This window comes from Eptatretus burgeri, chromosome 1 (assembly GCF_056783735.1).
Source record: "Eptatretus burgeri isolate ZD-2024b chromosome 1, Ebu_testis_v1, whole genome shotgun sequence".
Taxonomy (NCBI): Eukaryota; Metazoa; Chordata; class Myxini; order Myxiniformes; family Myxinidae; genus Eptatretus; species Eptatretus burgeri.
Genome location: NC_140961.1, coordinates 31,246,665 through 31,272,995, shown reverse-complemented (window position 1 = coordinate 31,272,995; position 26,331 = coordinate 31,246,665). Strand labels below are relative to the sequence as shown.

At 44.7% G+C, this 26,331-nt stretch overlaps 1 protein-coding gene across 1 annotated transcript in view; it reads left to right on the top strand.

The window, feature by feature from the left end:
- The first annotated feature begins 6,965 nt into the window (after positions 1 to 6,965).
- LOC147034167 (cytosolic purine 5'-nucleotidase-like) overlaps positions 6,966 to 26,331 on the top strand; it is a 173,021-nt gene continuing 153,655 nt past the window's right edge. The window contains exons 1-2 of the mRNA XM_085877739.1: positions 6,966 to 8,261; positions 23,586 to 23,728. Coding sequence (XP_085733865.1) covers positions 23,643 to 23,728 — 86 coding nt within the window. The 5' untranslated portion in view covers positions 6,966 to 8,261; positions 23,586 to 23,642. The remainder of the gene's footprint in view (positions 8,262 to 23,585; positions 23,729 to 26,331) is intronic.

Genomic DNA, 26,331 nt, shown 5'->3' with positions numbered 1-26,331 from the left:
CAGCTCATGATGCTTCACCTTCTCAGATACACTGTGTCAGTGCAGTACATCCCAGGAAAGTATCTATACATCGCAGATACACTCTCCAGAGTGCCATCTCGCTTGCCATTACACGATCAGACGCTGGAAGATGACATACACCTTCGTGTACATCAATTGGTCACTGAGCTTCCAGGAAGCACTGGCAGAATGAAGGTACTGCAACATGAGACGTCACAAGATCCAGCGCTTCAACAGCTCAGCATTACCATCACACAAGGCTGGTCTGTGCATCAAGCCAGAGTGTCTCTGATGGTGAAACTATTCTGGCCTGTTTGGGAGAACATCCATCAATCTGAAGGTTTGCTGTTCTGTGGCGAGTGGATCATTGTTCCAACCGCAATGCAACAGGACATGCTGGCTCTAATTCACAAAGGGCATCGAGGAGCGGGAAAGTGCAAGGTGCGGGCTAGACCCATTTTGTACTAGTCAGGTATGTCAAGAGCCATATAATCACGTGTTGCTGAGTGTGGGGTCTGTGCCAGATTTCGGCCTGCCAATCACAAAGAGGCACTCATCCCGCACAGCGTCCCTGATCCCCCCCATGGCAGAAGCTGGGTGCCGATATATTTCACTTCGGTGGAAAAAACTATCTCATCCTGGTGGACCACTCAAAATTTCCTGAAGTGTCACAGCTAAATAGGCTCACGGCTCCCGCGGTCATATCAGCAATCAAAGCAAACTTTTCCTGCCCTGGCATACCGGAAGAGATATTCGCCAACAATGTTCCTTTGGTAGCGCAGAAATTAAGGACATTGGACATGAATGGGGCATAATGTTCACAACCTCATCCCCAACATATCTGCAATCCAACGGTCAAGCTGAGCGTGCGATTCAGACAATGAAAGGCTTTGCGAAAGGCACATGAAGACGGTACTGACATTCAACTAGCAATCCTTGCCTACTGCAACTCTCCTATTCGCGGAATAACACTCTCTCCAGCTCAACTCTTGATGAACAGGAGACTAAGGGATAAATGACCTGTTTACCGTAAAAGCCTCCAACCAGGTGTCATATCATTTGCTTGTCAGCAGCTCTGGGACCATCAAAGGCAGTACATCAAATTCTATGATAGAGGGGTGAAACCTCTTATGAAACTCCAAGTAGGTGATGCTGCCCACGTCAAGACCAAACATGGCTGGCTACCTGTAGTCGTATCGAGCAAACTTTCCACACCAAGATCCTACCCAGTTACCACGGCCAACGGTAGATTCTACCGCCGCAACAGGTGACACCTGCGGAAATCTCCATCTGAGCCAGTGACGATTCTCCCACTTCCGGACGTTGGAGAATGAAACATTCCTCTAGACTCTATAGGAAGCTCAGAGCACCATGGACATGTCACCAACACCACGTTCAAGTGTTGAGAACTCCCCATTTCCTCAACCTCCTAGCCACAGATCACAGCGCGCCAGGGCCTTGCCCCAAAGGCTGAAGGACTACGTTCTATCATAATCATATAGCATGGCCTTTGAGTATTGGTTAGCTGGTTATAAAGTTTGTTTTTGTTATTTTTATGGAACATTAAACCTGCTTTTGCTATTTTCAGTCTTTCTCATCATATTGAAAGGGGAGATGTAATGATGTTGTGAATGATATGCTTGTTTGATTGGCTGTATTCCTCCGGCCTGTACTGTACGTGTTGTGCGCATGCGCCAATAAACCCGGCAGTCGGTCCACGCAAGGCGATCCGATTCGTGTCTGTCATTACATATTTTATTGATTCATAACCGTATTTCAGTCACTTTAAAATACATCAGGTAAACCAGAAGGGCACTGTGGTGGAGCGCACACCTCCCCCAGGCTGAATTACAGGAGTTCAGTTATAAAGGGTGTTTCAATGAGTTACTAACTTTCCGTACGTCCGGTTTTCCCGGACAGGTGTCCTCCTTTTTGGTCATTAAATGTCCGTCCGGCCAGATTTCTTTTTTTAATCTCAAAAATGTTTGTGATTTTGCCATTTTAAAAATTATTTTTAGATCCTCGTGGAGGATCTCGTCTTACTTACGTTGTTGTTCTTCATCTTATTCTTGTGCACTTTTTTGTTTCACAGCCTACAGTTTTCATCGAAACTTCCTGAAACTTGGCATATATATGTAACAATACCCTGCGCAGACAGTAACCATCTCCGATTCTGAAAATTCCTCCTAGAAAAAAAAGTTATGAGGTCAAAATATCTCCGCTAATGGAAATCACCGAAAAAATTATCACCGAAACTAGGCAAGCTTTTTGAATTCTGTTTGCGGGAATCAAACAGGGAATTATCAGAGATGAATGACCGCACATATGATGCATCAGTATGACGTCATATCAATTTTTATGACGTCATTCCTATTTTTTGTTTCACAACCCAGAGTTTTCATCGGATCTTCGTGAAACTTGCCATGTATATGCAGAAAGCCCACGCACAGGCAGTAACCATCTCCGATTTTGGAAATTCGTCCAAAAAAAAAAGTGGACGTCATAATATCGCCGCTAATGGAAATCGCCTATTCCATTATCTCCGAAACTAGGCAAGCTGTTTGAATTTTGTTTGCGGGAATCAAGCCGGGCATTAGCACAGATAATTGATCGCAAACCTGATACATCACAATGACGTCATATTCGTTTTTATGACGTCATCATTAAGAGGGTGAGGATCTCAGCTCATTTGATTTTTTTTTTTTTTTGCTTTTGCATTTTCAAAGGGATAAATTTTAACATTTGGAATACTTGTTTGTTTTGTTTTTTTTAAAACCTTATTTAAACGGTTAAACAACATTTGCACATTTTCTTTCGGTGATAAAATTCGGTTTACGGAATGTTTGGTACACGTGTGTACTACTCCGTCATGGCGTAGCGGACGTGTTCAAACATCAACGCACGTGAGTCGTATTCCTGTGTAACATTTCCGTGTTTTTGAAGAGGTTGACAAGAATGAGAAACCGATGGTAAGTTAAACTATGGGAACCCAAAACAAGTGTACGGTATCTCCGACGAGTCAGAGACATTTTCATTGTGGTACGAACACGATGTCTGCAGGGTGCGGACGGAGGTAACATATTCCGCACCTTGTGTGTACGTAATATGTAGACGGTCTCAATAGTTCATTGTGGGGTTTCACTCCGTCGTGCGCACATCGCGGGATCCTCTGCACTCGCCTTCGGATCTTCTTCTTCTTCTTCTTCTTCTTTCCAATGTGCTTCTTCTTCTTCTTCTTTCCAATGTGCTTCTTCTTCTTCTTCTTTCCAAGTGCTTCTTCTTCTTCTTCTTCTTCTTCTTTCCAATGTGCTTCTTCTTCTTCTTTTTTCACGCGCTTGTTTCTCTTTCTCACCGACCCTCTCAACATTCTTGTCCGTCCCATTGGTTCATCCTATCCCCCCACGGCCCCACCCTCCATATCATTACTTTCCTTCGCAATACAACCTTTCTCTTCCGCAACATTTGCAGGCAGGTCCTTTCTGTAACATTACTATTTCATCGATTAACCTTTAATCTCTCGAAACATTGGGAGGCGATGAGGGAACATTTTTTTTTCCAACACAGGATTGTTTGAAAAGTTTATGATTTTATAAATAATTTAAATAACCTACTAAAAACTTGTATGAAACTGTACACGTCACTTGGAAACTCGAAGTTTGCTCGTGCCAAGTCGACACAGTGATAAAGAATGAAGGTTTCAAAAGCATGACTTGTAAAACGTGCTGGGTCTCCACATCTGATAAAGAGCATGCAGATTGCGAGCGGCCAGAGAGAGGGTTCAGGGAACAGCGACTCCATTGATTCCGGGTTCACTCAAAGGGTGGTGGCTATGCATTGAATGGTCTTCCTGGAACCAAAGGGTGGTGGATATGCATTGAATGGTCTTCCTGGAACCAAAGGGTGGTGGATATGCATTGAATGGTCTTTCTGGAACCAAAGGGTGGTGGATATGCATTGAATGGTCTTCCTGGAACCAAAGGGTGGTGGATATGCATTGAATGGTCTTCCTGGAACCAAAGGGTGGTGGATATGCATTGAATGGTCTTCCTGGAACCAAAGGGTGGTGGATATGCATTGAATGGTCTTCCTGGAACCAAAGGGTGGTGGATATGCATTGAATGGTCTTTCTGGAACCAAAGGGTGGTGGATATGCATTGAATGGTCTTTCTGGAACCAAAGGGTGGTGGATATGCATTGAATGGTCTTCCTGGAACCAAAGGGTGGTGGATATGCATTGAATGGTCTTCCTGGAACCAAAGGGTGGTGGATATGCATTGAATGGTCTTCCTGGAACCAAAGGGTGGTGGATATGCATTGAATGGTCTTTCTGGAACCAAAGGGTGGTGGATATGCATTGAATGGTCTTTCTGGAACCAAAGGGTGGTGGATATGCATTGAATGGTCTTTCTGGAACCAAAGGGTGGTGGATATGCATTGAATGGTCTTCCTGGAACCAAAGGGTGGTGGATATGCATTGAATGGTCTTTCTGGAACCAAAGGGTGGTGGATATGCATTGAATGGTCTTTCTGGAACCAAAGGGTTGTGAATATGCATTGAATGGTCTTTCTGGAACGAAAGGGTTGTGGATATGCATTGAATGGTCTTCCTGGAACCAAAGGGTGGTGGATATGCATTGAATGGTCTTTCTGGAACCAAAGGGTGGTGGCTATGCATTGAATGGTCTTCCTGGAACCAAAGGGTGGTGGATATGCATTGAATGGTCTTTCTGGAACCAAAGGGTGGTGGATGTGCATTGAATGGTCTTCCTGGAACCAAAGGGTGGTGGATATGCATTGAATGGTCTTTCTGGAACCAAAGGGTGGTGGATATGCATTGAATGGTCTTCCTGGAACCAAAGGGTGGTGGATATGCATTGAATGGTCTTCCTGGAACCAAAGGGTGGTGGATATGCATTGAATGGTCTTCCTGGAACCAAAGGGTGGTGGATATGCATTGAATGGTCTTCCTGGAACCAAAGGGTGGTGGATATGCATTGAATGGTCTTCCTGGAACCAAAGGGTGGTGGATATGCATTGAATGGTCTTCCTGGAACCAAAGGGTGGTGGATATGCATTGAATGGTCTTCCTGGAACCAAAGGGTGGTGGATATGCATTGAATGGTCTTCCTGGAACCAAAGGGTGGTGGATATGCATTGAATGGTCTTTCTGGAACCAAAGGGTGGTGGATATGCATTGAATGGTCTTTCTGGAACCAAAGGGTGGTGGATATGCATTGAATGGTCTTCCTGGAACCAAAGGGTGGTGGATATGCATTGAATGGTCTTTCTGGAACCAAAGGGTGGTGGATGTGCATTGAATGGTCTTCCTGGAACCAAAGGGTGGTGGATATGCATTGAATGGTCTTTCTGGAACCAAAGGGTGGTGGATATGCATTGAATGGTCTTCCTGGAACCAAAGGGTGGTGGATATGCATTGAATGGTCTTCCTGGAACCAAAGGGTGGTGGATATGCATTGAATGGTCTTTCTGGAACCAAAGGGTGGTGGATATGCATTGAATGGTCTTTCTGGAACCAAAGGGTGGTGGATATGCATTGAATGGTCTTTCTGGAACCAAAGGGTGGTGGATATGCATTGAATGGTCTTCCTGGAACCAAAGGGTGGTGGATATGCATTGAATGGTCTTTCTGGAACCAAAGGGTGGTGGATATGCATTGAATGGTCTTCCTGGAACCAAAGGGTGGTGGATATGCATTGAATGGTCTTCCTGGAACCAAAGGGTGGTGGATATGCATTGAATGGTCTTTCTGGAACCAAAGGGTGGTGGATATGCATTGAATGGTCTTTCTGGAACCAAAGGGTGGTGGATATGCATTGAATGGTCTTCCTGGAACCAAAGGGTGGTGGATATGCATTGAATGGTCTTCCTGGAACCAAAGGGTGGTGGATATGCATTGAATGGTCTTTCTGGAACCAAAGGGTGGTGGATGTGCATTGAATGGTCTTCCTGGAACCAAAGGGTGGTGGATATGCATTGAATGGTCTTTCTGGAACCAAAGGGTGGTGGATATGCATTGAATGGTCTTCCTGGAACCAAAGGGTGGTGGATATGCATTGAATGGTCTTCCTGGAACCAAAGGGTGGTGGATATGCATTGAATGGTCTTTCTGGAACCAAAGGGTGGTGGATATGCATTGAATGGTCTTTCTGGAACCAAAGGGTGGTGGATATGCATTGAATGGTCTTCCTGGAACCAAAGGGTGGTGGATATGCATTGAATGGTCTTTCTGGAACCAAAGGGTGGTGGATATGCATTGAATGGTCTTTCTGGAACCAAAGGGTTGTGAATATGCATTGAATGGTCTTTCTGGAACGAAAGGGTTGTGGATATGCATTGAATGGTCTTCCTGGAACCAAAGGGTGGTGGATATGCATTGAATGGTCTTTCTGGAACCAAAGGGTGGTGGATATGCATTGAATGGTCTTCCTCGAACCAAAGGGTGTTGGATATGCATTGAATGGTCTTCCTGGAACCAATGTGTGGTGGCTATGCATTGAATGGTCTTCCTGGAACCAAAAGGTGGTGGATATGCATTGAATGGTCTTTCTGGAACCAAAGGGTGGTGGATATGCATTTGAATGGTCTTTCTGGAACCAAAGGGTGGTGGATATGCATTGAATGGTCTTCCTCGAACCAAAGGGTGTTGGATATGCATTGAATGGTCTTCCTGGAACCAAAGGGTGTTGGATATGCATTGAATGGTCTTCCTGGAACCAAAGGGTTGTGGATATGCATTGAATGGTCTTCCTGGAACCAAAGGGTGGTGGATATGCATTGAATGGTCTTCCTGGAACCAAAGGGTGGTGGGATATGCATTGAATGGTCTTCCTGGAACCAAAGGGTGGTAGATATGCATTGAATGGTCTTCCTGGAACCAAAGGGTGGTGGATATGCATTGATTGGTCTTCCTGGAACCAAAGGGTGGTGGATATGCATTGAATGGTCTTCCTGGAACCAAAGGGTGGTGTATATGCATTGAATGGTCTTCCTGGAACCAAAGGGTTGTGGATATGCATTGAATGGTCTTCCTGGAACCAAATGATGGTAGATATGCATTGAATGGTCTTCCTGGAACCAAAGGGTGGTGGCTGTGCATAGAATGGTCTTCCTGGAACCAAAGGGTTGTAGATGTGCATTGAATGGTCTTCCTGGAACCAAAGGGTTGTGGATGTGCATTGAATGGTCTTCCTGGAACCAAAGGGTTGTGGATGTGCATTGAATGTTCTTCCTGGAACCAAAGGGTTGTGGATGTGCATTGAATGTTCTTCCTGGAACCAAAGGGTTGTGGATGTGCATTGAATGGTCTTCCTGGAACCAAAGGGTTGTGGATGTGCATTGAATGGTCTTCCTGGAACCAAAAGGTGGTGGCTATGCATTGAATGTTCTTCCTGGAACCAAAGGGTTGTGGATATGCATTGACTGGTCTTTCTGGAACCAAAGGATGGTAGATATGCATTGAATGGTCTTCCTGGAACCAAAGGGTGGTGGCTATGCATAGAATGGTCTTCCTGGAACCAAAGCTTGGTGAATGTGCATTGACTTGTCTTCCTGGAACCAAAGGGTGGTGGATATGCAGGTCATTCCATGTAATGTCAAATCGTCAAAGAATCTGCCGTCATCTCTCAGATTTTTGTAAAACTTTGGGAACCAATTGGGACCCATGAAAAACGGCAAGAACTCATATTTTTGCTAACAGCCTCTTAATTAGTGAGATACAGACTAACGAACTTTGGACTAATTAGCACGACGTCGCGAATTCAAATGTCCATATCTCTAAAAGTATAACACCTAGAGAGCTGGTTTTGGTGTCATTTTAAAGGTATTTTCATGCCCTTAGAATTTGTCTGGGCAACATTTTTCTACCTTCAACCACAAAAAAGTTATCACAAAATATAAACTTCAATCGTGAATCCCCAAAAAAATGTATCCTTCAAATTTCCTCAAATTCATCCCAGAGGTACCTTATGATGTCAAGAAGCTTCCACATAAATTTTGTGATGGGCACTCCAACAGTTTCTGAGATATGAGCAATAATGTACATGTACGTATGGCATATAGGTTCGAAAATCAGCATTTGTAATGTATTATACAATCATTCTAACCTAGCCATGACAGGGAACACAGGGAACGACCATCAATTGCTTTGAAGTAACATATACTTTCATTTTCAACTGGGCCTGAGGGGAAGAAACAAGTGCTGCTGTTGCTGCATTGAAGAGGAAATTGAAATCCTAAGTCAGGTTAGTGAACACTGTGTACTTGAACTCACTTATTGATTGTATAATTAATTTGGATTAAGCAACCCACTGAGGAGAAACGTTGGCACAAATTCTCTCAGGGACAAGTGTGATGAGAGCCGCAGATTGCATCATGCACAGCTGTACTTGGAATGTACTCCACGCTAAGTCTGGGGATGACACACCAAACTTGGCTCTGTTGAAGCTGGTGCAACTTGTTTTGCAGTCCCTAGTTGCAATGACCAAGCCCTTGGTTTCATGACTGCTCCGCTGGGTTTTCGAAACGCTCGTGTAATATATATTTTTCGTGATTATGCGATGCAAGATGGACATTGTTTTTATTATCTCATGCTGTAAACTATATCACAAACATTGCAGCAGTTCCACAACTCCATGCGCTGAACCCGGCTTCCGGCTGCAGACAAACGCTCATTTGAGTTTACATTTGGTTTCAGACACATTATGCTGTATTCAGCATTCGGACATTCTTTCTTTCGTTTTCGATGCAACAGGAATATTCGTAGTGGAATCAGATCCGACTAAAAATCTGTCAACGAGTACATTGCCAGCTGAAGGAACCTCATCTTTTGGGGGGGTTAAGCAGGATGCCCCATCTGCAATGTGGGCATTAACAAATCCTATCGATTATGATTTGAAGCCTTAAATACCTGCTCAGATGTGGATAAAGAAATGGATGAAACCAACAGTACGTTGATTGAGATCTGCTCACTGGCGAAAGGAAGGAAGGAGAAGCTGACCTTTCAGGCGTTAACCCTTCGCCGGAGCAAATTAGTCCACCGACGCAAATCGACACCGGCCTTCACGAGAAAGACCAATTCTTCATGATACATTGTGGATAAAGTAGTTGCACACAATTTTGTTGTGCAAATGTGAGAGCAATTTTGGTTGCGTAATGAATTTGTTCGTCGTGGAGCGAGCTTAAGTTTCTGGAAACTTAGTTTCCTTGTGGAAATCGGATTGTTGATCGGAATTGCGATTTGGTTGTGCAACAGTTCACTTAGGTATGGATCCAAATCAAGTTTCTGCAAACATCGCTTGTCTCAGTGCAATTACCATGTGGAAAATTGGATTGCTGATTTTTTTAAAAAACAACCATCTGGCTCACTAATAACCCCATGGGAGGATATTGCCTCCTCTGTCTGTTCTTGTATACAGGTGATGCGAGTCTGTACTAGGTAGTGCACTTAATGTGCATTATATAAAAAAGGCTGTTCTGCCAACATCCCCATAACTGAATACAATGAATAATCATATTAAAATACAAACAGCATTTCTCCACCAAATTGTGCAAAAGTGCTTGGGGTACATATGGTTAGGTAATGGGGTGTAATCTCACTACCCCCACAAGAGTGTGGGGAGACGACTTGTGATTTTCACCTGTAATGATGGTTTATTAACTCCTGCTGGATGGACAGGGTATTGCTGGCCATAGGTCCAAAACTAAGTTGCTCCACCGTCCTTTGCAGGCCGCTCCCAGAGGGAACGGATGTTTGTAGTTCATCTAAATTCACTGTATACATCTTTATTTCAAGTTTTGGGAAGGGAAGATACATCGATTGTTCGAAATGTTTTTCACTAAAACGACCTGATGGAATTTGTTATTACGATTCTTGCTTCGTTTTCTTTTTTCGACAGAAACTTGAGTTGGTGTTTGTGTTCCCATCTGAACCTTTGCCTTATGAAGTGGGGAATCCAGGATCAAATCCCAAATACAATGGGTTTGTCCATTGTCTGCAAACGATCTTATAATTAATGTTAACGTACATTGATGAATTCCAATGTCTGTGTCCTCCATGTGATTTATGAACAAGTGTCACTCGGAGCCTTAGATTAATGAAAAAAAGAAATTGACCGAGTGCTTGGTAACGGCTGGGAAGAATTGGGGGACAGATTGTAGCCATTTGAGTTGGGAGACGGATGCTATAGGAATATTTCGGACATTGCATGAAGATCAAGGAACATAACTTGTGAATGTAACCTGTGAACAAGGTTACCAAAAGTAGAAAAGGGTCGGGGTATGTGTGGTGACATGACATTGAAGTGAGCCACCACTTTGAAGAACTAGTGGAAGGACAGGTTTGGACAGACACAGCTGTAGGAAATTCCATAGATGTAAAAACAAAGCAGAACAAGGGAATGGAGGTGAGTGAAGATCTTCAATCTGGGCATGTTACTTACATACAGTCGTTTATTTCTTTGCATGTAACAGGTATAGAAGATTACTGCCCACCTTCACTCATTTGTTACTCTTTTTTCCCACCTGTGGAACAAACTTCCACATTCTCTTCAATCTCATTCTTCCCTCCAGGTCTTCAAGACAGGTTTTCACCACAATCTCAGATCATCCCCAATCCAAAACCATGATCTTTTCTACCCTCGTTAGCCCTCCTCCTTCCAAATTTCCAGTTTTTCCTCCTGAACGTTTCTTTCTGTATCCATCTTGTCCACCCCCATGCATCCTCTCCTGCCCTTCATTCCTCCTCACACCCATTGTTTGTCCAAGTCTCCCTCTACCTTGGCCTTCAACTCTGCTGTTGGTGTTTCCCCCCTCTCTCAACTGTTATTTTGGTCCTGTTGTGTCCTGATCCATTCAGTGCACTAGTTAGTGCTGGCTCTTCCACGAGCCTCCACTGTATACAAACAAGCTCGAATGAGCTAAGATCCTCGTCCTCTTAATGATGACGTCATAAAAACAAATATGACGTCATTGTGATGTATCAGGTTTGCGATAAATTATCTGTGCTAATTCCCGGCTTGATTCCCGCAAACAAAATTCAAACAGCTTGCCGAGTTTCGGAGATAATGGTATAGAGGCGATTTCCATTAGCGGCGATTATTATGACGTCAACTTTTTTTCCAGGAAGAATTTCCAAAATCGGAGATGGTTACTGCCTGCGCGTGGGCTTTTTGCATATACATGGCAAGTTTCACGAAGATCCGATGAAAACTCGGTTGTGAAACAAAAAAATGTCAAAAAATAGGAATGACGTCATAAAAATTGATATGACGTCATAGTGATGTATCATATGTGCGGTAATTCATCTCTGCTAATGCCCTGTTCGATTCCCGCAAACAGAATTCAAAAAGCTTGCCTAGTTTTGGAGATAATTTTTTTGGCGATTTCCATTAGCGGAGATATTTTGACGTCATAACTTTTTTTTTCTTGGAGGAATTTTTAAAATCGGAGAGGGTTACTGTCTGCACAGGGTATTTTTACATATATACGCCAAGTTTCAGGAACTTTCGATGAAAACTGTAGGTTGTGAAACAAAAAAGTCCACAAGAACAACAACGTGAGTAAGACTTGGAGATCCTCCACGAGGATCTAAAAATAAAATGTAATTACAAAATTTCCATGAAATCAATGACTCGGTGAATGGCTTAAATAAGAAAGACGTCAGTTTGTACTGTCCTTGCTTTGTAAGTTAGTACGTGATCTCATAATTATTTAACGAAAGTCAAGCTGAAACATGTCATCCTCTGACTATACTTGATGCCTTATGAAAGTTATGTTTGCTTTGTAATGAACAAATCTTCATGTGTCTGTCATGAGGCTTGCTCAACTTCAACTTTTCCTTTGTATGTTTTTTATTTTCACTCTGATGACAAAGTATTACTATCATATTTTTGCAGACACCAAACCAAATGACCAACTTTATACAAATGAAAGGTTTTATACAAGGTGTGATCCGAATTAAAAAAACATGTTGTGGAAATGACTTCCAGGGGTTATATTAACATTGCTTCATATAATTTAATTCGCTCCTTAGTGAATGTCTCAGAGTGAGCATAAAGTAATTCATTGTGGTATTAGATATGCATAGTTATGTGTAATACATAGGTGATGTCCACCCTTCCTAATGTGTGTGTCTAAAAACCACCATCCATGTGAGCCTTTGTCTTATGTTCTACCCTTTGTAATCTATCTCTTATGTCTCTTTTAAGAGTCCTCCAGGCCGTAGGTACAAGTTGGGCGGGAAATATTGTTGTAGTGCCGGGTTTGGTGGCGAGGACGACCGCCAGATGGAGCAGTTGGGCCGTCTCCCACTGAACACCCGGAGTTGAAGGTCGTTACTCTGGATAACTCCGAAGTCGACGGGTCGCTTAATGGACCGTGGACGCCAATATTTCGACCGCGCGGTTAGGGTCTTTTTGTCTGATTCCAATTTACCTAATTAGCCGCGCGGTCTAGCTTCTGGGGAAGCACACCCTCGGCCGGCTTTGTCCGAACCAAGTCGCTGTTACCGACTCGGATCCGGCGTAACCAAGCAGGAATTACCAAAGACGCACCGGCCCAAATAACAATTCACGGCACAATCGGCCTCCCTAATTCTCAAGCCTGAACCATACTGGGTCAATGAAAGAAAACACAGACAACGAACTGGAACATTTAACAGTTATTTATTTACAATAGGCAATAAGGAGGGAAACACAGAGCAGACTTAATCACAAATATAAATGCAGGCAAATGTACAATGGCAATCACTTAACAGTTTTACTTACAAGACTGGCCACATACGGACACACACACCCAAAAAGAAATGGCGCCAACTGGCCTTTATTCAGACCCTCCAGCCGCGGAGGTTCAGCAAGCTGGGGGTCAGAGTCTGGTCGGTAACCTGACCGCCTCGTGCGGTTTTACCGACTCACACTTGTGGAGCTCGGAGTCCGTGGAAGGGAAAGGGGATCCCCAGCTCGAGCGCTCCAACACAACCCACCACAGTGGGACTCGAACCCACAAACCAGAATCCAACGAGCGCAGCCAGGATCCTACGAACGACCCGGCCAGCCACGAACGATGACCGATGACCAGGAGAGCCCAGCAGACCAGAAGCAAGGAACGACCTCCAAGGAACCCCACTCTCAAAGACCAGTCTGAACGACTCACGATTCTTCTTATCCCTCCCCCGTGCGGGGTGGAGGGATCCGCTCTCGGGTAACTCGCCTCTGGATTGGACAGGGCGTTTTCGGGTGTCATGGTGGCAAGCCGCGATTGGAGGAGGGGCGTGTCGGCGTCTCGGTGCTCCTCCCCTGAGAGAGGCTCTTTTGCCTTCCCCAGTGTCGGCAGGGGAGACATTCTTCTTTGATGGGGCGGATTTGGATCTGACGCGATCTCACCCCCGATTGGACGAGAGGAACATTCCATCTTGCTGGGGCGGAGTCGGCCCTGAAGCAATGGAAACTCAGTCTACGTTCGTGGCCTTGAACACGTGCGTAATGGAACTGAAGGAGTGGACGGGATTGATGTAGAAAACTAACTGGAAAGAAACTTGCAGGTTACACATGAAATTCCCATTAGACATAGGGGAGGGATTCTAACTATCCACATATACTTCATGAAATAACTAAACTTTGGGTCAACTGTATGTGTGAATGCAAATGGTTTCCAGATTCGTAACAATATCACCATGCCTGTGCAACAAGACTCGCGCCTTTGCAAGAAGACTGGGTTGTGGGGGGGCGGGGGGGGAGAGGATGTGGAGGGGCGGTCCTGCATCGATAAAATGGGCCTTTGGACCAATGGTGAGTGAGAGGGGAGGGCACGGCACGTCATGGATGATGTACGGGCGGTGGCTATAAAGGCAGTTGTGCTTGGCGGAAGCTGAGGAGATGCCCGGATTTCATGCTGCCATGCCTGAGCCATGCCCCATCTATCCAGAGCCACACCCTCTCCTCTCCTTCCGAGCCTGAAGTGTGGGATGCGGTGTCCCGTTCCCCACCAGAGCAGCTGGGACCTGCCATTCCATCTTGTTGCGGTGTCCTGCCAGACATCACACGGTATTTTCTGTCCAATGATTCACTCAGTCTCTTGATCATGGAGTGCATGATTGGCTTGATAAGGCTTAGATATTTAAGAATCTCCGGCATGTATCGGGAGGGGTTAAAGGGTGTTATTATCTGTCACTGGTTGACGGGACTTGGGCAAAGCCTTTGGGATCCCTTTTATTTGATGATGGGAAGGAAACCATGGAGCAACCCTATTGGTTCGGATTGAAACGGTGTGTTTCAGGGTGGTGTTGAGGTGTCGTCCACCAAACCAAATGGCGGTCTCTTCAGGTTAACTTAAGGCAGTCCCTTCAGGTGGGTGCCTGGCATGCCCTCACTCTCAGAAAGCATGATCACCTGTCTCTGCTGTTATCTGAGCTCAGTATTGCAGCACTTTTTGAGGTTCAGAGACTGGATAGTGGTGAGATCATGGTGGGTGGTTACACCTACTACTGGTCTGGTCGCTGTGATGGTTACCATTCTCAGGGAGTTTCTGTAGCTGTGCCCAACATGCTGACTCCTCTGGTAATTGAGGTAACACTGATCAATGAGCTTTTTATGAGCCTGAGGATTCGTCACTCTCCAGGTATCATTTTGCGTGGTCTCTGGATATGCTTTGACCAAGTCGAGTGATCTCACTGAGAAGGAGACATTCTATGCTACGCTCGAGTTGGTGGTTGATCAGTGCCCCAGGCAAGATACTCTTCTCGTCTCAGGAAATTCATTTTAAAACCGATAAAAAACAGTTAAGGAGGAATCGGGAATACACTGCATGCGAACCTGGAACGGTTCAGCGACACTATTCTCTGACTACAAAGAACCAACTTCACCTGACTGTACGTTGGTCACTCTAATCGACTGGTCAGTGTACTCATCGAATATACTGCCCTGCTATTGTCTCAGAGATTACTTCAAAGTAGGCATCTCCTCGCTGGCTGCATCGAGACGACAGCCTGCTTGTTCCTTCACCCTCTCCTCACCTGCTTCCAGTACACATTGTCCTTCACAATGTCGAGCTTCTAAATTCAACCTCTCTCCTGTGGACATGACATGTGGACTCAGGTTCTTCTCCATGCTCCGGTGTTGAATGAATGAATGAAAGGTTTATTTCTGTTCGACTTCCATCGTAGCCAAAGGCCGAATTGCGGTAAGTTTTACAATTGATAATTTTAACAAATAAAATATAATAATACAATAAAAAAATTGAATGCCAATAAATAGAACACCAAAGCAGAATAAAAATAACATCAAGAAAAAACAATTTTCGAATAATTTTGCAATTCACATAACATCATAGTTCAAATTTTGACAATCACTGCTAAGTGGTGATAATGACCATTCGGTCTTGCAATTGTTATATTAAAAAGGTCCTTGTACCGAAACGCCCCAGAAGAATCGCGTCGAGTGTAGTTCCCAATGATAGTCAATACTGGATGCTCGATACGGCTTCTACCCGGCATCCTTGCCCTCGTTCACCACCTCATGTCTGCATGAGTGCATGATGCAAAACTCCACACTCCTGGACAGCATGAAGAATGTGGTTGGGCAGGAATTGGACCTCGGCCGGATATAGACGTTTAATTAGCCCAGCACTGAACACAATCATACCATGTGGCTCCTGATCTTCGGTGCAGCCGAGGTGTTCTGTCTGCAATGGTGATCATCTTCCCTGCAGGATCATCGAAAGCCCAAGAGCACCTTGTCCAGGCTGGCAGGAAAACAAGCAGGAAGGGGAGCTCACCGCAGAACAGCTTGTCGCAGAACCGCTCGCCGCAGAACCAGGTAGAGAAAGATGTGCTATTGATCAATGTGCAGCAGCCTTCACACTACTGCCGCTCAGTATGCCGCAGCCTTCACTTCACTCCAATGACACCGGGTAGGATTGTTACGCCATCCTCCAAATTGCAACCTCCCACTCTTCGAAAATAAAAACACGATAAGGGCAGTCAGGTTGCGAGGATAGCACCGGTTCTTCTGCAGCAGGACGTGACATGACAAACATGAGAAACATTCAAGGGTGGTGAAGAGTGGCAGCAGCTATACAGCATCCCCTTCAGCCAACAAAACACCAACCATATTGCCCATTGTGATGGAAAGCCAAGGTGGCTGAAGAGTGTTACAATGCTTTCACTCTCTGAGGACTTTTGCAATGCAACTGACCTGGCGGGTTCAACCTGTGCGCTTCTACTGGACAAGATATTTTTTGAACATGTTCACAGCCAACCCTTCACTGATTTATAACCTGCTGGGTTTATTTTACAAACTGCTTACCTGAGATAAATTGCCACCTCAAAAGTCATGAGTTAATTCATAGCTGCATTGATAGCTGTGACGTTTATACTTATATTAATTTGGGTTTAGTAAGAAAGCCATTAAGTTTGTTGCTTTAAATAGTATTGTTGCGGTTCTGCAAAATCGCAAGCCTCTAAGGCAATGGCACCCAGCATACAGTGATTCCCAGGCAGTTATTTTGTTAGTCTTCATGCAGTCAGACCTCCCCCTCATGTATAATGGGTTAACGGGACGAAGTGCGTTGCGTGGGTCTAATAGCTCGGTCTAATAATTATATCCCTATCTTCTTTTCAATCCTGATTTCCATCCAACCCTTTCCTTTTAACCATGGTGCAAATCAAGTCAAGCACAGCACCCAGGCGGCCCCCCTGTGAAAACCACGACGAGGATGCTCCCCGGTGCATGCTTGGCGTGCCTTTCATTCAAATCTGCGTGCCGATTTACAACGGCGTCTCACTTGCTCCACCTTCGTTCACCAAAAGCTCACCACCTCATCCACCAACATCTCCCCCACACGGGAAAGGCCATCCCACGCCTCGTCGCACCTCCGCATCGATACAGTTCGCCACCAAGCAGAGGCGTGCTGCATGGCCCAGGCCTCTCGGGCTGCATGACGCGGGGACGAGCCAAGCACGCCAATAGCCCCAACCAAAGATCACCGGGGGTGCCCTGAACGGGCATGCAGGACCGACACGACCCTTGTCCAGTCGCCAGAACACGGCCCGGGAGTTCGATGTGAGGCTCTGGGCTGTGTCGCTTCGGATGTGCAAATGAGACTACTTCCGGCCCCAGGAACCTTGCAGGGCGGGGCCGGGACCCAAGAGGTAGCGTGATTTGGGTGACGGCGCGTCGCTTCGGGTCATCACCCCACCCTTCACCCGGGGCTTATAAATGGCGAATTGCGAAGCCTCTCTTTCTCTTTCTCTTTCTCTTTCTCTTTCTCTTTCTCTCTCGCCTGCCTGCTTCACACTCGTCTCCAACTGTTTGACGCGCCCTCTGCTCATTGCACCTGTTGGTGTGCGACAGACGTTCTTGTGGACCAGTGCGGAGCACACGTTTCCACAAGCCCCGGCAAAGTGATTAAGCAGGAAATAACGTGCCAACTCTTAAGGTGGGAACACTCAAGCAGAGCATTCTCCAAAGCGTACTGGGTTGTGTTGGTCGGCTGACTGCGCCAGGTATTGAGCGGCCGTTGGTCCTCATCTGCTCTCCTTCCTTCTGGCTAACTAATCTTCATCAGGTTTGTGCGTGTGTGTATGTGATGACGCCTGTCGTAACATAAGTTAAGATTGTGGAAGATATAACAGGATAAGTCTGCTCTGTGTCTGCTTTTGGAAATTGCTTACCTTTTGTTGTACCCCACAAATTCCTTGCTATCTCTGCTGCACATAATAATAAACCCCATTCACATACCTCTCCTGATTGTAAATAAATGCTTGTATAGAAATGTTCCCAGCTCCTTTTCCTCTTTTCCTTCATTGGTCCAGCATGGTCCATATCCTAGCCCAGCCAGGACATTATTCCCCAATGATCTGTTTTCTAGCCGGTACGTCCTTGGCAGTTGCGCTCGGCTGCATCTGATCCGGTAAGGTGATCCGGTTTGAACAATGCATACCGAGGGCGTGTCCCCTGGTAATTGGATCACGTGACCATTTTAGGTAACTGGTTTCCATTAGACGGAGGACCCTAAGTCACGTGGTTGAGTTATTGGCATTCACGGTCGATTAGCGACCTGCTGTGTCACGGAGTTTTCCATGTGCGACAGCCTGCAATTCCGGAGAGTCTCATGGGAACCCGAGGTAGCTTCCCTCCCTCGTGGTCTTCTCGTCCCGACCCCGGGTCCGCAGCAGTATTATTGGATTTTAAGTTAAACAGTAAAGATTAATAAATATTACTTATAAAATTATCCTACTGTCTCTTGTGTGCTGGTTTCACCCGTAAAACAATGCACAAGGGACATTTAGTGTCCTTTTTTTCCTTTCTGCCATGACGTAAATTATCCTACTGTCTCTTGTGTGCTGGTTTCACCCGTAAAACAATGCACAGGGGACATTTAGTGTCCTTTTTTCCTTTCTGACATGACATCCTCCGGGTAACCGGTGCACTCTCTGGTGCCTCGAGGTAGACATGTAACACAAGGAACCAGAATAGCAATCCTTGACTTCGCAAGATGTTGTGGACTTAGGGTGAATGGTTCATGGTTTCAGCACCCACTGCCACATCACTGGGCTTGGTACTCCAATGCTGTTGGTGTGGCAAAGAAGATTGATCGTGTTATAATTGATGGTCATTAGAGATTTATCCAGAACTACAGGTTCTACCCAAGTGTTCAGGTCCTCAATACCGATCACAGGCTTGTTGTAGCAACTCTGAAGCTGCGGTTAAAATCCAAGAGAATGATCCTACCCTAAGCTCGATGTTGGCAAGCTCAAGGATGAAAGGGTAGCTGAGGAGTTTCCGAACAGGTTGAGTGGTCATCAAAGGGATTTGGGTGTTTCATGGGATCCTGAAGAGTTGTGGAGTGCCTTCAAGACCACCATTCTTGATGTTGCCAGAGGGTGTCTTGGAACCAACCATCAGGTGAAGATGAACTTTGTCTTCCAATAGAGACTGGATTCCATTGACCAGTGTTGCAGGGCCAGGCTTGATGGCAGAACTGAGCTGTTCAGGGAGTTGAGGCATAAAACTATGTTTGTTGAGGGTGGACAAGGATGCCTATATGTGAGGAATCTGTGAAAATGCAGAGCATCAACTGTGGTCAAGTGATTCTCGACCTTCTTAGAGAGTAATCGGTGCATTGTGTTCCTCCAAGCTTGTTGTTCGGTGTACTGCAGTTCGAGCGGGGGGGGGTGTTGAGCTCGTGACACAGGAGTTTGAAGTGAAGGCCTGCTGGGCCAGTTACTTTGAGCAGCTGTACCAAACTGGCCCACCAGCTGTTGAGTTGGATGTCAAGGGTGTTACTATCCCTATTGCTGACCCTCCAATCAACTGTGAACCACCTTCGTTATTTTTTGTTTGTTTCTTTTGTATACCTTGTTGAGGCTCATCTGAGAGCTAACACACAACGCACAGCAAGGGTGGCATGAGACAAGAGGGGCTGGAGTGGGAAGGACAAAACAACGGGGAACAGAGACATTCAGAGATCTGTAGAACGGAGAGGGATGGGGCAGGGAACACGGGGTGTACAAGATGGACACCACAGGGACTTTTAGGAAGGAAAGCAGGGAATTTGAAGGAGGTAGGTTTGTAGTGGATTAATGGGGGTAGCAAAGATCGAGGTTTTGGATGGGGGAAGATAAGAGATGGTGGTGAATGGCTGTTTTGAAGGCCTGGAGGAAAGAATGGGATTGAAGAGTGTCGGAGTTTATTCCAAAGGCGAGGAAAAAGAGGAATGAAAGAGTGAAGGTGAGCAGTGATTCGTGATTTTGGTAGTTTTACCAGAAGCGGGTGCTGGTGGACCTTGAGTGCCCTGCAGAAATATGGGGGGGGGGTATTGCAGATAGAGTAGGAGGGGGGCGAGACATGAGAGGACACGGTAGAAGACAGAACAACCGCCGACCTGTCTGCGGTGAGAGAGTGAGAGTCCCAAAGACTCAGCCTCACCGTGGGAGGAGATTGTTTGTGGAAATATGGGGATAAGGGGATGGCCAAAGCTTCTGGGATCTGTGGCATCCATGCTGAGCTTCTCAAGGCTGCTGGAAATGCTGTAATCTTGTTGCATGCAGTTCTGTGCTCTGTTTTGAGCACATGCACCATCCCAACTGACTCTAGAAGAAGGGCCTTTTTGTCCCATCTCTGGAAAGGGAATGGTGATCGCTAGGACTGCAACAACTACTGAGGGGTGACGCTGCTTTCAGTGCCGGGCAAGGTCTTTGCACGGATAATTATTGATCGGGTTCGCCACCATCTGCTTGAGCACCAGTACCCAGAGCAGTCGGAATTTACACCAAAGAGGTCAACGACTGACAGTATCCTTGCTCTTCGATCCTCACTGAACGCAGATGAGAGTTTCAGCTGGGGCTATGTTGATCCCCACACAGCATTCAATTCCGTGACTTGGGATGCCCTCTGGGGGAATCTCGGTCTTCGTGGGGTGCTACCAAAGCTGATGGATTTGATTTATGAACTATACTCTGGTACTGAGAGTGCTGCTTGGTGGGGTGGTTCCATCTCTGACTTATTTACGGTTATTGAGGAGATGGGGAATGGGCCGGGCATCTGCTTGGGGGATGGCCAGACAGAGGCCCCTGGAGTACCGGTGGAAAGTGGATGTGGTGACGCGCTGCTCCAGCACATGCTTCCATACCTGACCTGACCTGACCTGATTTTTGATTGTGATTGCTTCTTTGTTTATTCCTGTCAACCGAGCCATCATTTCCATTAAATTCTCTGGTCTCAGGATGAATTTGAACTGTGGTGATCATCTTTGCAATTAGGGAAAGTCTGATGAGGATATATTGGCAATGACAAATCACACCACATATCCAGACCTTGCCGCTTGTGTCATAGACTCACTCAACTGCTGAATATAGACGAGGTGTGCATCACCAATTAGTATAATTCATTGGCTGATTCGACAGTCCCATTGGCACAGTATCGGAGTGGAAAGACCCATAATCTGGCCTGGGACAGCTGAATCAGCTGGCCATTATGACCGCTGTTGACGCGGCCTGCTCGGATTCATACCAGGCAACTCAGCTACAACGGCTACAACAAAATTATTAATATCTGGTGGAATAGTTCAGTTAGCTGTCTGTCTCCCTCCAAGATCTGTCAGATAAGATGTGATGCCAGGGGTGTGTACAGTTACCAAGCAACAAGCTAGCACTTGCCAAGCCATCCGTCCCTTATCAACGGTTTTGAATGGAGTACTTGCTTGAATGCTTAAGCCACTTGGCAAGCACTTTTCAAGAAACTTGGTAACTGAACAGACCCCAGGAGTCCGATCTGCAAGCTGGTGGACATGAAAGATATCACAATTTATTTTCACAAATAGTTTGCTGTAGTGTGTTGTCACCCTGGCCAAATTCTTATTTCCTACCCTAACCAGCTGTCGGGTCTCCACAAAGTCAAACCCTAATTGGGGCTCTGGCATTCTCCTTCCACTATGGATCATGGTCTTAAACATAGCCATCCATCCATCGGGACCACACTCTGTGCAAAGCGTTGGTGCTGCTTAAGCAGTCTCCTTGGCTATTGGGCACAATCCCAGTTGGGTCAACACTCCGACACAGGATACCAGCATGCTGGCACTCATTTTGCTGACCTCGGAAGGATGACAGGCAGAGTCAACCCCACCTGGTGTTAATTCAACGGAGGAGTGGGGCTTGAACTCAGGATCCTAGGATCCTAAGCCCACCACCCTAACCATTAAGCCAACACCAGGCATATAAACATATCCAGAATAATCCCAATATTATAAAATTAATTTATGGTCGTGTGTTTTAAGTTAACATGGATATAAACAATATTGAATCTTGTGGTATAAAATCAATGTATGGTTAAATTAAGCATGAAACAATTGTGGTTCAATTAAACAACTTTATTGAACTGTGCTGATGGGTTAGTCGGACCTATAGGCCTTGCAGCACAACTCAGACCACGAGCTCATCTTGAAAGAATTTGCTTTGATTGCAGATACTGCAGAGTCTGTGTGTTCTTCGCTTGTTATGGTTAAATTTTTACAACTTTTTTAATTTCATAATTGAAAGAAATAGGGCTTTTTAACTGTAGTGTTGTCAGGGTACAAAAGAGTACATTGGATCTGATAGTGTTGCCATGGTATATAGATTATGGTAAATCATTATATCTGAGGATGAGAGCAAGTTATATCTCAATCTACTCTCAGATAGATACATGCAGGTCATGTATGAGTGATGTGTGACTCACACACTGAAACACAGAAAGATTACAATGACCTCTTCCTTCCCTCTGGCAACCAATGAGTCAAATAATGCAGTATTTCACTCTGTCCTTCAGTTCATGCATTGGCAATGCACGGATGCATTACTCAGTGTTTACGGCTAATGGTAATGTAACCAGATCATGGTAAAGAGAGGTTGTTTATCAACAATGAGGTTTTTTTTTTTTTTTTACATTGTTGCATTGAATACTTTTGTGTCAGCTCAATATTGCTGTACAACTATTGTGAGAATAAAAAGGCTCGATCCAACAAGTTATTTTGTTAAACTTTGTTTTGGACTTTTGTCAGGTCAGGTGAGCTTATGTAGTCAAGCAGTGTGCGTAGGTGAGTGAGTGTCAGTCATTCAGTTTGTCAGTCCATAAACTCTTCAGTCATTATCGCTTGAACCAAACACACGATTTTGATGAAATTTGGCCACAAGCTTCATATCTGATGCCTAATGAAGGTGCCTAACCGCATCAAAAAATAGGTATTTGCTCTCTTCAAACTACACACACAATTTCGACTATACTTGACCACAACCTTCATAACCCGTGATGTACCAAAGTTTGTTCACGGCATTAAAAAAAATCAGGGTGCGGGGGGGGGGGGGTTTGAGCCCTCCAAAATAGGTATTTGCTCTCTTCTCCGAAACTACACATAATTTCAATGAAACTTGACCACAACCTTCATCACCCATAATGTCCCCAAGTTTGTTCACAGCATTAAAAAAAAAATCAAAGGGGAAGAATCTAAGAATATAAATGAAGAATTGAACAAAATCTAAGGGGGTCTGTTTGCAGTTTGAGTGACTGTTGCTCCTGATCCAGGTGAGCTTCATTATGTGGTATCCTATTTTTCACATTGTAAGTAATAAGTGTACGATTATAATTACAGTCACTGCACATGAAAATATCTATCAAATGAAACCCTGACACAAGCTGATGTGACTCACACACAGAAAGATAACAATTGCCTCTTCCTTCCACTTTGCAACCATTGAGACAAATAATATTTATCTATGCCCTTTAGTTCATGTATTGCCAATGTACGGATGCATTACTCAGTGTTTACGGCTAATGGTAATGTAACCAGATCATGGTAAAGAGAACGGTTGTTTATCAACAATGAGATGGTTTTTTTTTTTTACATTGTTGCATTTAATACTTTTGTGTTAGCGCAATCTTGCTATACAACTATTGTGAGTCAAACAGCTGAATCCAATAAGTACTGTTTCAGTTATTTTTAATTTTTTTCACATGGTTCTAATAATCTTATACTTATTAGTTACAACTTCACATGGAAATCTCTTTTCCCTTATTGCTCCATTTGGTTGCTCCTCACAGAGGTGCTCTGGTGATCGGGGTATCGTGCCACTCTGCGTACCACGCTGGCATCCCAGCATGCAGTGGGCTGGCAGAATGCCCCAATCCGTATTCCCAACTTCAAGAGAGTCGATGAAAAAATACCGTCGGGAATTCCATCGCAGGTATTACCTCCTTGAGCAATATAAATTGCAATTTCATTGTATGTTTTATTGTCATTATGTGTCTCTGATCCTGCAGCTCAAAGATATATTTACTACTAGTAGTCAGGTCAGTGAGCATTAAAATCGTGACCTGCCGGATTAAAGCATGAGACTTGGCACAAATGACGTGCGGGTCATGCACAAACATTTGATCAAGGGGTGCCTGGACTGAGTGACTTAGTTTCCCAGAAATCCAAGATGGCGTCCAAGATGACAGCCTAAAACACAAATGTGTCTATTCTGGCTTGTATTTGAGCTGAAATATCACACAAAGTTGCAAAATATATGTTTGGGAGAATGACAAACCCACTGACATAGCACTCTTTCAATTAAGTTTCCATAATGCAACAAGTGACAATTCAGTGTGGCGGCCAAAATGAACATCAAAGTATACATGTCCATTAATTTTCTTCCTGTGATTTATGTACAGTAGTTGTACATTGTGATATGATTTGTACATCAATAAATAGTTGCATTGGTGAGGATTAATTGATAGTATCCAATCTTGAGGGTCAAATCTGAAATACAATTTTGACCAAATCAGGTTGTGTTATAGATCATGAACTTCGATCTATGAGAGCTTAGTTTACATCCCTTACGTTACTGCCTAATGCTGTAATTCTACACACAGTTGTTGCACATCAGAAGAATTTGCAATTAAATGTCAGGTGACAATCACAAGTTTATCGTTCACAGTTTCCACGACACTGATATAGGGCTGTACACTCCATTCGGTTGTTCTTGCAGACACACTTCCATGTCCACCGGAGTTCAGTCTTGCATCCACATTTGATCAGTTCCCTACAGATTTTGTGGCTTCTGGGAGTGTCATCCACACTGGCTTCCACACTGGTTGAACAGAATCGTTTGGCAAATGGTCAAGCACGCTTGAGAGTTTGCTATGGTCCAATCCTTGATGTTTTGTCTGCATAGTAGCATAGATACCAAAGATTAGAGGCTATTTGGTACCGAGCACTCGTGACAACCAGAGGGCTTTGTTCCAGAAAATTTAAAACACTCGCCATCAGAAATCTCTTTTCGGACAAATTTAGACACGGGCATCGAAAGGGCTTCTTGTTGAAAGTCATGTGTTTCCATGACTTCCTTCAGCATTTGCCACATCCCCTCATTGAAAAAGAGGAATGTGTTCCTTCCATACAACTGCTCCTGACAATCTGTCGAGAAGTGAGCAAGGAGTTTCTTCTTCAGCCTGGACTTGTTGATAGTCTTGTTCAACCCCAGGATGCCAAGTTGCTCTTCGTACAGCATATGCATCTCAGAAAGCTTGAATATGTATATTTCATCTTCAAAATAGCTTTCTATATCGAAAACTAGTTCTGCAAATACTCGAGATTCCAGCATGTCTTTGTGACCATGTGCTGACTCGGTCTGCAACTTTCGCGCCATACTTCTGTTGCGATTTTTGTAGGCTGTCAAACATCTGTTATGATATTTTGCCTCAATGGCTACTAAATCACTGCCTATAATCTGTGATAATAGTTCAGTGTCATGTAATTTGACAGCCATTTCTCACAAACTCGCATCTAACATCAGCGTTGAACAATTATGCAGTTATCCCTGAGTTTCCAAGCAGAAGATACATTATTCACTGGAAATACTTGTTGAACGGGCTCTGAGTGATTGGTGTTTAAACTTTCTTTCTCCTGCTTCTGGTTGGCCTCGTCATTTGTTTTTGTGTCACTCTCTAGTTCTTTCAAGTTTAGAGCTGGTGAACTTTAGGTCACACATTTTGTGCCACTTAGCACTATCTTCAGAAAGTCAGCGGCATCTCCACGACCTTGAAGATCCAAATTGACTGGTAGTGCATCAGGTTCCTGAAAGGACTTTACATTCTACAGGAAATATTCATAGGTTCTCAGGGCTTCCTTGGGAGTTTTATTCCCAAGGCATTTCAGGTCATCGTAAGTCTTCCCACGAATGATGAAACACTTTTAGTCAATTATCTGCAATATAAAAATAGGACCATGAGTCCTGAAGCTCACCTGGATCAGGAGCAACAGCCACTCAACTCCCTCCCCCCCCTCTCCCCCCCCGCCATTCCCTAAGACCCTGATTTTTTTTAATGCCATGAACACATTTTATGCCTGGTGTTGGTTTAATGGTGAGGATGGTGGACTTGGGATCCCAGGATCCTGAGTTCAAATCCCATTCGGCTGTTGAATTAATACCAGGTGGGGTTGACTGCTTGTCATCCTTCTGAGGTTGGAAAAATGAGTGCCAGCCTGCTGGTATCCTGTGTTGGAGTGATGACCCATCCAGGATTGTGCCCAATAGCCAAGGAGACTGCTTAGGCAGCACCAATGCTCTGCACAGAGTATGGCCCCGATGGATGGATGGATGGATGGATGAACAAACTTTGGTATTTTGCAAGTAATAAAGATTGTGGTCAAGTATCATCAAATTTGTGTGTATTTTCAGGGAAGAGTAAACACAGAGTTTTGTTTTTTGAGGGGGGGGGGTTCAAACCTTCTCGACCCTGATTTTTTTTTTAATGGCATGAACAAACTTTGGTACATCATGAGTGATGAAGGTTTGTGGTCAAG